Source organism: Euprymna scolopes, chromosome 46 (genome assembly GCF_053919585.1).
Source record: "Euprymna scolopes isolate OS-2025 chromosome 46, ASM5391958v1, whole genome shotgun sequence".
Taxonomy (NCBI): Eukaryota; Metazoa; Mollusca; class Cephalopoda; order Sepiida; family Sepiolidae; genus Euprymna; species Euprymna scolopes.
In genome coordinates, this window is record NC_136527.1 from 109,503,851 (window position 1) to 109,523,063 (window position 19,213).

At 37.6% G+C, this 19,213-nt stretch overlaps 1 protein-coding gene and 1 long non-coding RNA gene across 3 annotated transcripts in view; one reads left to right on the plus strand and one right to left on the minus strand.

The window, feature by feature from the left end:
* The window catches only part of LOC145270608 (glutamyl-tRNA(Gln) amidotransferase subunit C, mitochondrial-like), a 56,864-nt gene extending 44,678 nt beyond the window's left edge, over positions 1-12,186 (plus strand). The window contains exon 5 of the mRNA XM_080126237.1: positions 9,921-12,186. Within this exon, the coding sequence (XP_079982363.1) occupies positions 9,921-9,952 (32 nt within the window). The 3' untranslated portion in view covers positions 9,953-12,186. The remainder of the gene's footprint in view (positions 1-9,920) is intronic.
* Positions 1-19,213, minus strand: part of LOC145270611 (uncharacterized) — a 96,823-nt gene that overhangs the window by 7,241 nt on the left and 70,369 nt on the right. The window lies entirely within an intron of this gene.

A 19,213-nucleotide genomic window follows, 5' to 3' on the forward strand; every position in this document is an offset into this window, starting at 1 on the left:
CTGCCAATTCATCTCCCCATCTCTTTCCGAGAATCTTTGAGCAACCAGCTGCCCATAGCCGTATCGAAAATCCAACGGCCCACCTAGGAACTCAAGCCTCAACTAAGCGTCCAACTGATCGACGAGTGTCGTTCCTATTGTTCCCCTGACTCAACAGTAACCCTCCCCCCAAAATGCCTACTGGCTCATCGTTCTCTACCTATCAGTCATTCGGGCACACCCTTAATTTAAACCCTACCCTTATTTCTCTTTGTCTGCATTACGAACAAATTTCTATCCATTATTTATTGATAAATCCTTTTATTACTCTCTAAACCTACTTCCTTTTCTTTTGTCATCCTCAAACTCCTAGGCTTAACATTCACAGACAACATGAACTGGAACAAATAATAAATTGAGGACATTGCCAAGGCTGCTGCAAAAAAGGTGGGCTCTCTCTACCATGCTAGAAAATTGTTCACATTTGAGAGTATCCTGTACCTCTACACAACCATTTTGCCACGTCTGGGCTGATGCGCCTGCCACTAGTCCCTCCCTCTCTTAGACAGCGTTCAAAAAAGAGTCACCAACCTAATAGGTCCCACACGATCAATCAAACTTCAATCTCTGTCCCATCCTCAAAATGATGCATATTTATGCCTTAATGGAATGTGCTCCGACAAACTCAAAGCACCTGTACCCTCTCAACGTAAATACTCCTGACCAACTCGACAAGCAGGAAAATTCAACCCCTACACGGTAGAGATCCTTAGATGCCAGAGAACCTTCTACTCTAATAGTTTCTCCCCTCGGAATGCTAGAGTTAAGAATTCCTTTCCCAGTTCTCTGCGTCCCGGACTATACTGAATGCAAAAGTGAGAACAGACATTTTGTTGCTCAACTACCTACATAGTATCTGTGTAAATTTGGTCCCTGCTGCAATATTTTTTATGTATAATAAGGGAGTATGATCTCTGGAAGTTGGGAGATTCTATTTTTAAACGATGCTGTTGGAACTTACAAATCAAATTAATTCACATTCTGCTATCGACGAATCAGAAACACTATCAATAATTTCCCCAACTCTTTATCTGTGCCTAAACCTAAATGCAGATTCCATGAACAAAGCTTCTTTCGTAGAACTATGGAATTCTCTTCCGTTTGCTTGCTTTCCAGCTGATTATAATATAGTCATCTTCAAGTCCAATGTAAACAAGTTTTTGATGAACTGTCTCCCTTAAGTAATCCAATTTACCAAATTTCAACTCCTAACGATTATTAATTTGTTTTTATTTCGGACTATTATTCTCATTTTTATTAGTTGTTGTTTTTTTTATCTTTTATTGGTTTTGTTTATTCACAACGTTTCGGCCAACTATTCCTCTGGCCTTCGTCAGGTGGTAACCGCGACGGATAGGAACTTCGAATCTCCTAACTGCATTCTCAGCCATCACTGCCATCCGTAGTTGTTGTCGTCTCACCACATTTTGGCCAATTAACCTTTGGCACGCTTTGGGTGGGATTGAAACCGCTATCTTCAGACAATGTTCATCTGGAACTGTAGAGATTCAACGTCTCTATCAACTGCGCCACGGGCCCCGAAGGGCGATCCACGTTTATTTATTTGATCTTCTATAGTTGGGTCTGTACCGATTGGTATATATATATATATATATATATATATATATATTATTCCTTAATTGGAATTCATTTTTGAGATGAGCATTATATATATTAATTTATTTTTATTTCGGACTAATGTTCTCATCTTTATTAGTTGTTGTTTTTTTGATCTTTTATTGGTTTTGTTTATTCACAACGTTTCGGCCAAAAATAAATTAATATATAATGCTCATCTCAAAAATGAATTCCAATTAAGGAATAATATATATATATCCTAACGATTACTACAATATTATTCCATTGACTACCATACACTCATTAACCCTTATCCTCGAGTGGCCTTATCCTCGAGTGGTGACTCCTATTTTTGGTATCTAATGGGATATGCTCACTGAAAGTTGGGAGATTCTATTGATAAATGCTGCCGATTAGAACTGACGAATCAAATTAATTCACGTTCTGTTATCAACCAATCAGAAACCAGAAAAATTGAATCATTTAGCACACCAGCACATAACTTTCTCGTGTCAACACGAGAAGGATCTTTTGTTCTTTTGCTTGCAAAATTATAAAGTCCAGAACCTGTGGAGAACAGTGACTCACAGGACTTGTACATAAAAGAATAGCTACCCATTGGAAACTCTTCTGAAATTAAAGATGGCTTCCAATTCAAGAGTTTGCGTTAAGAACAAATTCCTATCCATTGTCTATTGATAAATCCGTTTAATACTTAGTAAACCTACTTCCTTTTTTTTTTTTTGTCATCGATTCTTTTTTTTTTCTACCCCCTACCCCCACCCCAGCACTCAACGAATATAATTTCACACACACAGAGGATTTGCTAGCTCAAACTAATAATTGTTAAACTACTCTATTGTGATAAAGGGCAGCTTTATAGGGGGCAACCTGGGTGAGGAGTTGAGCAGCAAAATGTTTGTTCACATTACATTTAATTTTCTCAAAGTTGGTACTGTTTGGGAAACAGAATTCCAAAGGCAAGCACATAAAAAAAAAAAAAGGCTATTCTTATTAGAAAATCTTTCCGCATCAAGGGACCTCTACAGCAAAGGGGTGGGACTTTGCTGCCAGTTGGGTGGTTATGGGGTATTTTTCATTGAGATGTGAGACACATACAGGAATTGGAACTATATGTAGTTGTATGTGTGTGCATGTCCAGAGAAAGGAATGGGCTTGGCGAAGAGGAGGAAGGGAAGGGAAAAACGGGAGAGGAGAAAATAGAGGAATAGAAGTTATGTTATGCTGTTTGCACTGGGCAATGCTGGGTTGCCCTGCTAGTTAAGAATGAAATGTTCGATATTTTTAATCTGTGATTTTTGTCAAATTATTTCGCATTTTTTTAATGTCAATTCAGAATTTCAAACGCTATGATCATAACTTTATCATCTTAGAGATGCGACACAGGGCAATATTTAATTTTGTGATTTAGAGATTTCAAATATCTTGGAAACGATGGATAAATCAAAGATTCGTTTTATGAATACGAATTCCGTTGTGTCAGAAATGCCTCTCAAGACTGCAAGAAACATTGATAATTTTTGTTTTTCGCTGGATTTGCAGGGGAAACCCAAATAAAACATGGTATGAACGAGAAGGAAAAATTTGAGGAAAAGACCTGTTCGTCGTATTTTAAAATTTTTTTTTACATAGGCATAACCGCTTATCAAGACCCAGAGACCACTCGAGGATAAGGATTAAGAGTGTACAGTAGTCAATTGGAAAAAATAGTAATCGTTAGTAATGGAAATTCGGTAAATTTGTTAACCTAAGTGGAATGGCTCATCAAGAACTTGTTTACGTTGGACTTGAAGACAATCATATTGTAGTCAGCTGGAAAGCAGGAAAACGGAAGACAATTCCACAGGCGTGCAGTTCTAAGAAAGAAGCTTTGTTCATGGAATCTACGTTTAGGTTTAGGCACAGATTAAGAGTGGGGGGAATTATTGATAGTGTTTTCAGCTAGACGAGTGTTTCTTATGAAAGTTTGGCGAGAAGTGACCATAGAGTGAAGGTCAGTCGAACACTTTCCATGAAAATAATGATAAAGCAGAGACAAACTCGTAACATCTCTCATGTGAGATAGAGGTCGCAGGGGAGAGAAAAGGACATCTCCTACAAGACTACGAAGTCTATTTTGAACTCTATCAAGGCAGGATAAGTCCTTTCTAGCAGCTCCTGCCCAGATGTGGCAACAGTACTCCATCCTTGGACGTACCTGGCTCTTATATAGATAGAGAATTGCATCAGCAGTGAGATATCTACTGGATCGATAGAAGGATTCCACCATTTTTCCAGTGGCCTTGGCAACAGATTTGATGTACGTATTCCATTTAAGATCAGGAGTCAAGCCCAGAAGCTTGTCAAAACATGAGGCCTGCTGAAGACGAGAGCCATTCATTTCAATTGGTGCCAGATGGGGATCAGAACATTGATGATGTAAAGATAAAAGCTTGGTTTTAGATGCATTAAAAGTAACAAGCCACCTCTTTCCCCGTTGTACCACTTGCTCAAGATCAGAGGAGAGAGAATCGGAGAGAACTTGGTCGTTTACTGTCTTAGATGTGCGTCCATAGATGGTAGTGTCGTCAGCAAAAATGCCTACGAATGATGTAAGGATGTGAATTGGGAGATCATTAATCAGGAAAAGAGTTGGGCCCAGGATGGACCCCTGAGAGACTCCAGCATTAATACTGTGAGCTTCTGTGAGATTCAGCCCATCAAACGCTACTCTTATGAACCTATCAGAGAGAAATGATTTAATAATTGAGAAGACATTTCCAGCTATACCGTAGCTGGAGATCTTATGAAGTAAACCTTTATGCCATACCCTATCAAAGGCCTTAATTTTGTGATTATTATTCATCATCGTGAGTGTGATTTTCACAGTCAATGTATCCTCCAACCTTCTTCAGGTGTATTCTTGTCAAACTCTGGAATGTTTCTGTCGAACTCGGGAATTTGGATGGAATTTCGAGTGGAACCCTTTATTTACTTCATGGGGGTAGCGTGCTCGTTCCATCAGCCATGACTAGATAGAGGTCCTAAGTAATTGGCAAATGCTGAGTTTGACAAGGTACACCTGAAGAAGGTCGGAGGTTACATCAATCAAAACGTTGTGAAAATCGCACTAAAGATGAGAACAGTAGTCGGATGAATCCAAATAATACAAATAACCAATACACATCTCAAAAATTCAGAGACGAAATAATATAACCCTTTCTCCCTTGCAGGGGTCGCGCGCGCACGGTGGAAAACGACGCGCACTAACCCTAAGGACGGTTGGCTATATTTTCGCTCCTTCGAGCCTCGGACCCCGCACAAGCATCCGTCTCTCTCCCTCTCTCTCTGCTGAGTCTCTCCGAATTGGACGTTGGTATCTGGCCGTCTAGTGTTGTAACGCCCAATCGGGAATTCTTGGTAATTTCTGTCGTGATCGTCTTCTCGTCGGTGGCCGTCTCTCTCTGTCTGCGACGGCTGGAAAGTCAAGTTTGGTTATGCTGAAATCGAAGACAGTCTTCACAAGTATAAATGGAAACAATCAACAACGATGAGGATAGTTTAGGCTGTTCATTTAGTGATTCGGTATACATTAAGGCTCGGCTCGTCCCTTATACGTTCGTCAGGCTTGGAATGCAACCCCCACAGTGTATTCAAACAAAAACTCTAAGTGGTGGTCTTTGTTAGTTCTCTTCATCTCAATTAGAAGAGGCTTGCGGCATGCGTGGCTTCCCAACTCCTCTCTTCGACAGACTGTCCGATTCTCTTCTTTTGTCTATCTCCGCAGTCATTTTATTAAACGTCATCCTCCCCTTCCTTCTGTAGTCAACCCAATCTCTCTATTCGACGGGTAATCATAATTCTTTCTCTCTCTCTCTCCTTCCCAACCGACCCCCTCTCGATTCAATTCCGAGAATTAGTTATCTCTCTAGGCAATTAACCAATTTGTTCCCTTAAAATTAGAATGACTAATTCAATTGTTTTCGGGTTCGGTCTTTCTCTATTATCACCTCCAACTTGTTGATTTAAGTGAATCATGTTATCATTACACTCGGATCGTCGACTTTACTCGTCGACCCTTCCCATACCTCCTTGCGTTTTCCTCGCCAACCCGACATCTGGCTTATCTTTAGTCTGGCCCTTGACAATTCGTTGGTTTCTCACGAGATGGGACTGAGACCTCTCGCCCAGCTCCATCCCACTCACCCTCAGCCTAGGAAGCAAGGTTATCCGGTGTCGCCCAGCTTCGTTACATACGACCCCCCATTTTTCGTGTCATTGTCATCAATTACACGCACGTCCCCTGCCTCTAGCTTCTGCTCCGAACCAGTGTGGGTCGTATATGTACTTATGTATGTAGGTAGGCGTGTGGGTTGCATTCCATTCCCCCGTTTTTTTTTCACAGTTGAGAACCCGACGAGGGGAAAAAAAAATCTTTCTTCTCTTTCAGCATGCAAAAGAAGATAATTAATAAAATAGGACGAACCAAACAAAATAAAATAGAAAGAGAAAAAAAAAATGTTCTTGGATTAACGGTCCATCTGATATGCATAAAATTGTGCGTCTCGAAAATTTTGCAAATTTCTTTTTCATCTCATTTCGTCTGCATTTTTGTTCAAAACAATTAAAAAACAAAGAGTTCATAGCGACTCAACAGTTAGCATGCAATTGATAAGGTAGGGTCGTTGAGTCCATTTTCCCTTCCTCTTCCTAAGTGGCATAAGGACAACATTGATAAGTTCAATTCATAGATTCCTTCCCTTCTTTGTCCTCTCGCCCAGCTCCATCCCACTCACCCTCAACCTAGGAAGCAAGGTTATCCGGTGTCGCCCGGCTTCGTTACAATAAGACCTAGTCAGAGATAGGTTAATTGACATGACAGCATGTAAAAACGACGTTAAATCGGATGATGATGATGCTTATAAAGAATTCTATTTTAACAGATTTTTTTTTTTTAGATTCATATTATTTGTTCTCATTTTACACCACGTTCCCTCCAACCTTTTTTTTTTTTTTTTTTTTTTTTTTTACAAAGGCATCACCACATTATCAAGGCCCAGAGGCCACTCAAGGATAAGGGTTAAAGAGTGTACAGTAGAAATTGGTCAATATAGTAATCATTAGTAATGAAAATTTGGTAAATTTGATAACTTATATGGAACGGCTCATCAAGAACTTATTTACGTTAGACTTGAACACAACCATATTGTAGTCAGCCGGAAAGCAGGAAAACGGAAGACAATTCCACAGGCGTGCAGTTCTAAGAAAGAAGCTTTGTTCATGGAATCTACGTTTAGGTTTAGGCACAGATAAAGAGTGGGGGGAATTATTGATAGTGTTTACAGCTAGACGAGTGTTTCTTGTGAAAGTTTCTTTACGTGTATCTTGTCAAATTTGGAAATCTACAGGGAATTTTGAACAGAACCCTATATATATATCTATAAAAGGGAACGTATTTATGTGTGTGTCTGTGTATATTTCCCTACGCAATAACTCTGTCAATTTTAAGTTTACAGACTCGAAATTTGATATACAGGGCACTGAGATTTGGGAAAATCTTTGTGATCGGTTTTCGGCCAGAAATTTTTGCTGTTTAGGGGTTAAAGTTCTACGATTTCACCTTGGAGAACTCTACCAAACTCCTCCGCGAATTTTGGGTCTACACACTTGAAATTTTAGATATAGGTTCCTTGGACATAGATCTAACTTCATAACTTGATTTGAGCCCAAAACAATAAATGTTAAGGGGTCAAAGTTAAAAAAATTGACCGCATTTTTTTTTTTTTCTCAACATACACCTCCAAACACCCGGGCAACGCTGGGCTAAAATGCTAGTTTGATATAGATGCAACAAGAAACACTCGTCTAGCAGAAAACACTATCAATAATTTCCCCAACTCTTTATCTGTGCCTAAACCTAAACGTAGATTCCATGAACAAAGCTTCTTTCTTAGAACTGCACGCCTGTGGAATTGTCTTCCGTTTTCCTGCTTTCCGGCTGACTACAATATGGTTGTCTTCAAGTCCAACGTAAATAAGTTCTTGATGAACCGTTCCATATAAGTTATCAAATTTACCAAATTTTCATTACTAATGATTACTATATTGTCCAATTTCTACTGTACACTCTTTAACCCTTATCCTTGAGTGGCCTCTTGGCCTTGATAATGTGGTGATGCCTATGTAAAAAAAACAAAAAAACACACAGGGCAATATTTAGAGATTTCAAATATCTTGGAAACAATGGATAACTCAAAGATTCATTTAGTTTATGAACATGGATTCCGTTGTGTCAGAAATGCCTCTCTAAGCTAGGACATAATTTGTAGGGGTACTAAGTAGGGAGTTCAGCAGCAAGATGTCTGTTTACATTACACTTGAACTTCTGCATGTCAGTACAGTCGGGGAAGCAGGAACCCGGAAGGGAATTCCAAAGTTTAGCAGTCCTAGGGAAGAAACTATTACAGTAGGAGGCTTTCTGACATCTGGGGATTTCTACTTTGTAGGGGTGGGATTTTGCTGCTTGACGAGTTTGCCGGAAATATATACGTCGAAGGGGCACAAGAGCTTGTAGTTCGTCGGAGCATCCACCATTAAAATACTGGTAAAATAGGCAGAGGGATGCAACATTTCGTTGATGGGACAGTGGTTGAAGCTTAGCTGATAGTGCGGGACGTATTAGGTTGTGCCCCCACGACGTAAACACCTTCGACAAGCCCGACAGGCAGCTAAATCCCACCCCCACACAGTAGAGATCCCTAGATGTAAAAGATCTTTCTACTCTAGTAGTTTATTCCCCAGAACCGCTAGACTCTGGAATTCCATTCCAGGTCCCTGCTTCCCTAACTGTACTGATATGCAGAAGTTCAAGTGTAACGTGAACCGACATCTTGCTGCCCAAATCCACACATAGTATCCCAGTAGTTGTTGCCCTTGATAGTAGCCCCCTACACCAAAGTGGCAATGTGCCTTGTTTGGGGTGAAAATGTAATAAAAAAAAAAAAAATTAAAAAAAAAAGGTTGGCGGCTTCTGCCCAGATATGGCAACAGTATTCCATCCTTGTAGTTATAAATGGCAACAGTATTCCATCCTTGTAGTTATAAAAAGGAAAGCAGCTTAGTCTTAGCAGCATTGAAATAATAAAATACAGCAAACATCGTGACATATGTGTTTCACATTACATTTGTTAAAACGCTAGTCATAGGGACATATGTCCCCATGCATTAAAACATTGTAATCATAGGCACATATGTCTCCACGTATAAAAACATTATAATCATAGGGACATGTACCCACATATTAAAGAGTTATAATCATAGGGACATGCTGCAGTCATAGGAACATATGTCTCTATATATTAAAATGCTAGTCATAGGAACATATGTCTCTATATATTAAAATGCTAGTCATAGGAACATGTCTCTATATATTAAAATGCTAGTCATAGGAACATATGTCTCTATATATTAAAATGCTAGTCATAGGAACATATGTCTCTATATATTAAAATTTATTTTAAAGTCAGGTCATGTCATATGCTACTGGTACCATGTAACCCAGTACTACCTGCCTCATGGTCGGGTTACCGGCAACTAAACTGGTTCCCCCACCAGACTTGTTTGGTGAGGAGGGTGGCTAGTCTCCCTGAAGGATAAAAAACAAGACCTTTCAAAGGGCGAATGAACCCTTTTTCGGGGTCAACGGCCAACTAGCACCGTGTATATTTGTGTGTATGTATATATGTGTTGGGGTGGAGAGGGCTCCCGTAAGCCGTGGTGAAGGCAACCTTTCTAAGAGAAGCAAATCTCTGATTTAAAAAACCATAAAGCGGAAGACCAGTACCCGCATTAAGCTGGTCTACAGTTTAACTTGTTGCTGGCTATCTTGCTCTTGCTTGTTGCTGGATCTCAATATTTTGAACCGAGAGAGAGACTTGGCTGTCGTACAAAGCTAAGACTCTGTAACATCATCTTTGTATAGATACTCCCTCAGGCATTTGGGCTCATGGACTTTAAGTGTCTGGGGGAGTGGCACTTGTCTGACAAGACGTTGCAATCTTCATGTATTAAAATGAAAGTCACATAAAAGGGGAATAACTCTGTTGTGTACTTACATTTTAAGCGATTTCTTTACCGATTTCAGCTTTATTCGTTGCTAGTTGTATCTACCCAGCGTTACCCGGGATTATTTTTTAATTTTTTTATTTTCATTTTTTGCCTTCATTAAATACTGTTATAATTAATTAAGAAAAAAAAAATATATAACTAACATGTTTAATTTCTAATTTCTTTTATTTCCGCAGGCAACATACCACTGGAGAAAAAGACAGACTGACGTGCGAATGTAATCATCATCACCTACTATTATTACTCTGTTCCGACGGCATCACACACACATTCACACACACACATTCACACACACACACACACATTCACACACACACACACATTCACACACACACACACACACATTCTCACACACACACACACATTCACACACATACACACACACATTCACACACATTCACACACATTAACACACACACATACATTCACACACATACATTCACACACACACATTCACACACACTCACACACACATTCACACACACTCACACACACACATTCACACATACAGTAGCTTCAAAACCTAGTAAATGATGCCTTTTTCTCTTCCCTGCAGCCTCCTTACCACAGAAGAGACGTCATGAGCCTGTGTCTCTGTTCCATCGTTATTTTCCTGGCAAGTGCTCGACTGAACTCTATGGTCCCCCTTTGCCAAACTTTTCACAAAAAAAAAAAAATGCTCGACTAGCTAAAACCACTACATATGATTTCCCCCACTCTCTATCTGTGCCTAAATGTAAATGCAGATTCCATGGACAAAGCTTCTTTCCCAGAACTGCCTGCCTTTGGAACACTGTTCTGCTGGTATGCTTCCCGGCTGAATACAACATAGTAGCATTCAAATCCAGTCTGAACAAGTTTTTGTTGAGCCGTCTGCATAAACGATCAAATTCTACCCAATTTGCACCATTAATGATTACTACACTAACACCTTACATTCATTAACCCTTATCCTCGAGTGGCCTTAAGGCCTTGATAAGTGGTAATTCCTTTGTAAAAAAAAATAAAAAATAAAAAAATAATCCAATTTACATCATTAATGATTACTACAGTACCACCTTACATTCATAACCCTTGTCCTTGAATGACCTTTGGGCCTTGATAAGTTGTGACTCCCAAGTAAAAAAAACACACATTCACTTACATACACACACATACTCACTTGCATACACACACACACATACACATTCTCACACACCTACTCGCTTGCATACACATATACTCCCACACACACTCATACACACATTCACACACACGCTCATATACAAATACACTCACTCACACATACACACGCTCACTCGCTTACACACATTCACTAACTCACATAAACACACATTCATATTCACACACACTCACACGCGCACACACACATATATATATATACACATACACATAGACTCACACTCATACACACATTCACACATACACTCACAAAATATACACACACACACCTTGTATATTATGTTCTTAATAGTATAATCATAAAAAAGATAATCACATCACACAATGAACCCATGTCCATATAAGGTCAAATGAGTGGCTGACAAAGGCTTTTTTTTTTTTACTTGGCCAAAACGTGGTGAGACGGCAACATCTACGGAAGGCAGTAATTGCAGCGAATGCAGTCAGGAGATTCAGAGTTCCTATCCGTCGCGGTTACCACCTGACGAAGGCCAGAGGAATAGTTGGTCGAAACGTCGTCGTTAAACAACTAAGAAAAGATGAGGATAATAGTCGGCAATAAACAAAAATTAATAAATAATACTCATCTCAATGAATTCCAATTAAATAAAGATATGTTATATACTCGGTGCTACACACACTCATATACATATACACTCACTCACACATACACACTCATATACACATTCACACACACTCACACTCACACACATACTCGCATACACACACACATACTCGCATACACACACACATACTCGCATACACACACACATACTCGCATACACACACACACTTACACACATTCACTAACTCACATAAACACACATTCATATTCACACACACTCACTCACACACACATATATACACATACACATAGACTCACACACACACGCTCACAAAATATACACACACACACACACACACACACATCTTGTATATTATGTTCTTAATAGTATAATCATAAAAAAGATAATCATCTCACACAATGAATCCATGTCCATATAAGGATAAACGAGTGGTTGACAAAGGCTGTTAAAACAATAGAAAAAAAATTTTTTATTTTTATTTTTTTTTACTTGGCCAAAACGTGGTCAGGCGATAACATCTACGGAAGACAGTAATTGCAGCGAATGCAGTCAGGAGATTCAGAGTTCCTATCCGTCGCGGTTAACACCTGAAAAAAAGGCAGAGGAATGTGAAACAACTAAGAAAAAATGAGAATAATAGTTGGCAATAAATAAATTAATAATAAGCTTTCTACTCTGATAGTTTCTTCCCTTGTGAATAGCTAGACTTTGGAATTCCCTTCCTGCTACCTGCTTCCCTGACAGTACTGATATGCAGAAGTTTAATCGTAACGTAAACAAACATCTTGTTAATCTTTCTTAGGCATGGTCCCAAATAGTAGCCCCTTATGTCCAAGTGACGACACACTTAGGGGTGAATATAAATAAAAAAAGTAAAAATAAAAAATAAAAAAAATAGTAAATCGAGGAAACCATAGGCATAGTGTGTTTTTTTTTTTTCTTTTTTTTTTTTTTAATAACATTTTCACCCCAAACAAGGCAAATTGCCACTTTGGTGTTGGAGGCTACTATCAGGGGCAACAACTACTGGGATACTATGTAGGGATTTGGGCGGCAAGATGTCGGTTCATGTTACACTTGAACTTCTGCACGTCAGTACTGTTGGGAAAGCAGGGACCTTTTTTTTTTTTTTTTTTTTACACGGTGATCACCACTTATCAAGGCCCGGAAGTCACTCAGGGATAAGGGTTATTGCAAGTACATTACGTTAGTGTGGAGATTTGCTGAAGTGTTTACTTAAGGGGGCGGTTCATTAGGAATTTGTTAACATTGGACTTGAAGACATCCAAGTTGTAGTCCGGTGGGAAGCAGGCAGACGGAACAGAGTTCCACAGGCATGCAGTTCTAAGAAAGAAGCTTTGTTCATGGAATCCACGTTTTGATTTAGGCACAGATATAGAGTGGGGGGAAATTTTTCACAGTGGATTCAGCTAGACGGGTGTTTTTCGTGAAAGATTGGCGAGGGGAGACTAGAGATTGGAGTTCAGATGAGCACCTGCCATGGAAATAACAATAAAACAAGGATAGGCTCGCAACGTCTCTTCTGTGGGAGAGAGGTTGCAGGGTAGAGAAAAGGACATCCCCCACTAAGCCACAAAGTCTATTTTGTACTCTGTCAAGGCAGGATAGGCTGTTTTTTGCAGCTCCTGCCCAGATATGGCAACAGTATTCCATCCTTGGACGTACTTGGCTTTTATATAGATAGAGAATTGCATCAGTAGTGAGATAATAGTCTGCAATAAAAAATAAAATTAATAAATAATGCTCATCTCAATGAATTGCAATTAAATGATATAGACCGTTCGGGACGGACCCGACTATGGAAGATCAGATAATAAAGGAACAACCTTGATTGTCCTTCGGGGCCCGTGGTGCAGTTGATAAAATGAGAATAATAGTTCGCAAAAAAAATAAAATTAATAAATAATACTCATCTCAATAATGAATTCCAATTAAAATAATATTAACCATTAGGTACGCACCCGACCATGGAAGATCAGATAATTAATGAATTTATAAGACCAAAAAATTCAACCTTGATCGCCTTTCAGAGCCCGTGGCGCAGTTGATAGAGACGTTGAATCTCTACGGTTCCAGGTGAGAATTGGTTTCTGATTGGTTGATAACAGAACGTGAATTAATTTGATTCGTCAGTTCTAATCGGCAGCATTTATCAATAGAATCTCCCAACTTTCAGTGAGCATATCCCATTAGATACCAAAAATAGGAGTCACCACTTATCAAGGTCTGGAGGCCACTCGAGGATAAGGGTTAATGAGTGTATGGTAGTCAATGGAATAATATTGTAGTAATCGTTAGGATATATATATATTATTCCTTAATTGGAATTCATTTTTGAGATGAGCATTATATATTAATTTATTTTTGGCCGAAACGTTGTGAATAAACAAACCAATAAAAGATAAAAAAACAACTAATAAAAATGAGAATAGTAGTCCGAAATAAATAAAAATTAATATATATAATGCTCATCTCAAAAATGAATTCCAATTAAGGAATAATATATATATATATATATATATATATATATACCAATCGGTACAGACCCAACTATAGAAGATCAAATAAATAAACGTGGATTTATAAGATCAAAGAATCCAACTTTGATCGCCCCTCGGGGCCCTTGATAGAGACGTTGAATCTCTACATTGTCTGAAGATAGCGGTTTCAATCCTACCCAAAGCGTGCCAGAGGTTTACTTGGCCAAAACGTGGTGAGACGACAACAACTACGGAAGGCAGTCAGGAGATTCAGAGTTCCTGTCCGTCACGGTTACCACCTGATGAAGGCCAGAAGAATAGTTGGTCGAAACGTCGTGAAACAACTCAGAAAAGATGAGGATAATAATAATAGTCCGCAATAAATAAAATTAATCTAAAAAAAAAAAAATAATCACGACTCTATAAAAATATATACGAAATCTGGATAAATCAAAATATCATATTTAAGTGTATTTTATAACCGGGCAAAGTCGGTAGCCCCTCCCACCCCACCCCGAAAATCTATATCTATAAATATAAAAGCGAAAATGTATGTATATGTGTTTGCTTTTTCTGTATGTCAACAAAAGGCTTTTTTCAGAGAAGCGGTCAGTCGGTTCACAACTTTTTAAAACTTTTTATATCACATATAAATCATAATATCTCAGAGCTAACAACAAAGCTCGCCTGTCTATTTAATTTGCTCGGTTTCGGGAAGATAAATATTCAACATTTGTCGCTCGCCGCATGTGGGTTAGTCTTTTTCCTATAGCATCTTGGGGGGAAAAAAAAAGAATAAAGCGTTCAGCAGTAAATGAATACAATCCCGCAGTCAAACTTGACCTCATTAACTCATTAAAACGGGGACCTGCTAAATCTAAGTAATTAAATAAATTCAAACGTGTTTCCGTTAGCATCTCGCAGTGGGGCAATGGTTAACGTCGCATGGTTTTTTTTTTTTTCACACTTTAATTTACAACTTTGCCTCAACGGTTCGGGTTCGATCCTCATACTTACTTTTTTTTTTTTTTACCCCCCCCCCCCCCACACACACACCTCCAAACACCCGGGCAACGCTGGGTACCCCTCGCTAGTAAATTATAAAACTCAATCTCATGTTCGACCTCTTTCCTAACGAATGTAAAACGTGTCCACAATATGATTTAATATTTTTCTTTCTTATGTTCGGTCTATTTCCTAACGAATGTAGAAATATAAAAAAAAAGAAAAGAAAAACGTAACCTAATTTTTAATTTTTATTAACTGTGTGGAGAAAAAGAAGCAAATAGTTTAAAAAAAAAAAAAAAAAAAGGGGGGTGAGCAATCCAAAAGTCATAGTGATGAAATTTAGGCCCAAGAGGATTATTTTTAGCCCAAAAACTGCAAGTTTTCTAAAAACGTCCAGGTTCCAAAATATGCTGTTGCAGTGCACCGATTTCTTATTTCTGGACCAAAATCAACCCTCTGAAAAAAAATGAGTTCTTCTATTCAAATATAGCAGATTTCTCTTAGTTTTTATCTAAATTTTATGAGGTGTTCATAAGAAAAACATCTGAGGGGGGGGGGTCAGGACTGGGTGATATGGACTGGAATGTCCCTAGTAGATGTAGAACAGTTGAGGTAACAGGTTCATTGAACCAAGAAATGGGGAAAACATTTCAGTACTAGTGCATGCTTTGAATCAGACGTAATTCAGTGTTTGCTCGGCTTTCCCCGAAGCATGATGTGAACAGCCGGATTATGCCGAGTGTAGCCGATGAAATCATAACGTTGCGTAAAAAAAAAAAAAAAAAAGCAAAATGTTAAATGACCTTGTAACGATGTATGTAACCCACTTTCCAGTTTACGACATCCGGTTGCGCATGCGCACATACAAATTGCTTCTTTTGCAGATTTTGACCTGTACACTGAAATATTAACGTTATTATTTCGAAATTATTATTTACGTATTTATGTAGCATGGAAGAGTGGGGTTTAAAATAACTTAAACATAATACAGAAATGAACGATGTAAAAAAAAAAAAAAAAGCAGATATATTAAAATTTTAATTTAACTATAATAAGTATTATGGTATCTGTTCAGTGCACATTTACCGATAAGTATGGCCAACGACTTATAATTCAGTAACTGTATTTTTTTTTTTCAAAAATAATAAATTATAATAAACAGAACGACTCATAGAAATCTATCTATATTCTTTTTTCATTTTAATATACTTTCATAGAAATGTTTCTGTTATGTCAAAAAAAAAACCCATTTTCTTTACATCACAAGTGTCATAATACATGAATTCCATAGCTAATATAACATACTGACCCAACGGGTCACGGGTAGTCTAGTAAATATATAAAAATGTATATTTTGTTCGTTTACTTTATTTAATCAAATTCGTTCAATATAATTTTCTTTACAAAATAACACATGATTTGACGGTGTAAAATACTGATGTGGTGACCCTTATAGAGTTGTCGAACTTACTTTCGAGTCTGCCGGAAGTGCAAGACTGCCAAAAAGTTTTACCTAAATTAATTTTGATAAAGCATAGAAATAAAAAATACACAATTTTCATAAAATTTTTATTCATGTAAAAATAAAATAAAAACAATGGACATTTATTGGAATGATTTTTTTTTTCTGTAAAAACAAAAACAACAAAAATAAATAATAAACAATTTTTTAAAAGAAAGTAAACGTAATTATTGTTCGGAATTTTATTACGTCCACAAAAAAAAAGGAGGAATAATGCCTGGAAGGATGGTCTTGAGACGACAAAAGAAACACGACCTCCCTCTCCCACTACAAAAAAAAAAATTGGTAATCCTTGGGAGTAACATGGCATGACAATAATATTGATACTACATTATCACTATTGCCGGCTTTTGTTAAAATTGGCACTTATTTGTTTACAAAGCCATTTGACGGAAGTGACGTCAGACAAATTTAAAGGTACGGATGGCCAACAGGTACTTGTACAGTTTAATCAAGATATTAAAAAATAAACAGTTATCTATATAATTATAAAACTCAAATGACCTTGTAACGATACAATGTTCCGGTTTACGACATCCGGTTGCGCATGCGCGCATAAACATTAACCCATAACAACGTAAACAAATAAACACAAATCGCTTCTTTTGCAGATTTTGACCTGAAATATTAATGTTATTATTTCGAAATTATTATTTAAACGTAATACAGAAATGAACGATGTAAAAAAAAAAGAAGCAGATATATCAAAATTTGTATTTAACTATAATAAGTATTATGGTATCTGTTCAGTGCACATTTACTGATAAGTATGGCCAATGACTTATAATTCAGTAACTGTATTTTTTTTTTTCAAAAATCATCAATTATAATAAACAGAACGACTCATAGAAATCTATCTATATTCTTTTTTCATTTTAATATACTTTCATAGAAATGTTTCTGTTATGTCAAAAAAAAAAACCCATTTTCTTTACATCACAAGTGTCACGCTTATGCATGAATTCCATAGCTAACATAATGTTCATAATGTTACATCATAAGGGCTGTCCCCTTTTCATGTAAGTATAAAAATAGATAGAGTACTTAAAATTAAAATAAAATGAGAGAAAGCAGAAATCGAACCTTGGATATAAGTTTTAAAGAACAATAGGTTTAAATGGAATGTCCAGTAAATTGTTAATTCTGATGAAATAAATAATAAATAAACTATTCAATTGTTAGAAAGAATGTGGATAATAAAATATGGGTTAAATGAAGTAGATATGTAGGTTGAATTCCTTTGTGAAAACATCAAAGAAAAAATAGGTTATTGGGAAATCATAATGTCGGAAACGTGTAAGTCGCGCATGTTGGTGGCACGTGAATTTTGCTCACGTGGCCGGACATGCATGGATGTCTCAATATAGGAAGTGAGAGTTAGTTAGTTAGTTAGTTAGTCAGTGAGAAACTCAGAGAGAGTCTGGAGTTTGGAATTCGAACGTCTAGGAAGCGAGACGGTCACTTTGAAACTTAGAATGAATTCTTGATGAGAAAACCACGGCCGGTCGTGTGAAGAAATAAACCCATCATGTGTTTTTGGTAAAACGTCGTCTTCTGTTGTGATTCTACAAAAAGGTAAATTGAATTGTTATTATATGTCTATATGTCCAGTGTTATAAAATGTCTTTTCATACACGTCTCGACATCTCATATCGACAATGTGAGCTCTACATCTCATATCAACACTAAGACTGTCTGAACACTATCTCCTCACTCTAAGAGCTTTCTTCCATCAACACATCTAAGTAAGAACAACTTTAATATATATGAATCGTCATAACAGAAACAACAACATTCATTATAAACTCTCTCTCTAAGACTAATAAGACTCTAAGACTGTGCTTTTAATAAAAGACTTTCTAAGCATCACTTGTAATAAGACCCTCTCACAACATCCCTCTCTAGAACTCTTACAACACATCTCTCTTCTAAGACTGCGCTTATAATAAGACCCCTATATAACAATAACATACTGACCCAACGGGTCACGGGTAGTCTAGTTTGTCATAGACATGAGAGCCTGATTTTGATGTTGCATCTGTAGATGTAAAAAAGGATGACAAATGATATGAGTGATTTTTATTTTACTGTTGATTACCTCCCTTTGATGGAATATTCAGATGAAATAGCCACTAAGCCTTTTTTTTTTTTTACGTAGGAGTCACCACTTATCAAGGCCTGAAGGCCGCTCGAGGATAAGGGTACAGTAGCCAATGGGACAACATCGTAGTAATAATTAGAAGTGAAAACTTGGTAAATTGGATTACCTAAGGGGACGGCTCGTCAAGAACTTGTTTATGTTGGACTTGGAGACGACCAAACTGTAGTCGCCTTTTTTTTTTTTTTTTTTTTTTTTTTTTTACACAGTGATCACCACTTATCAAGGCCCGGAAGCCACTCAGGGATAAGGGTTATTGCAAGTACATTACGTTAGTGAGGAGATTTGCTGAAATGTTTACTTAAGGGGGCGGTTCATTAGGAATTTGTTAACATTGAACTTGAAGACATCCAAGTTGTAGTCCGGAGGGAAGCAGGCAGACGGAACAGAGTTCCACAGGCGTGCAGTTCTAAGAAAGAAGCTTTGTTCATGGAATCTGCGTTTTGATTTAGGCACAGATATAGAGTGGGGGAAATTTTTGACAGTGGATTTAGCTAGACGGGTGTTTTTC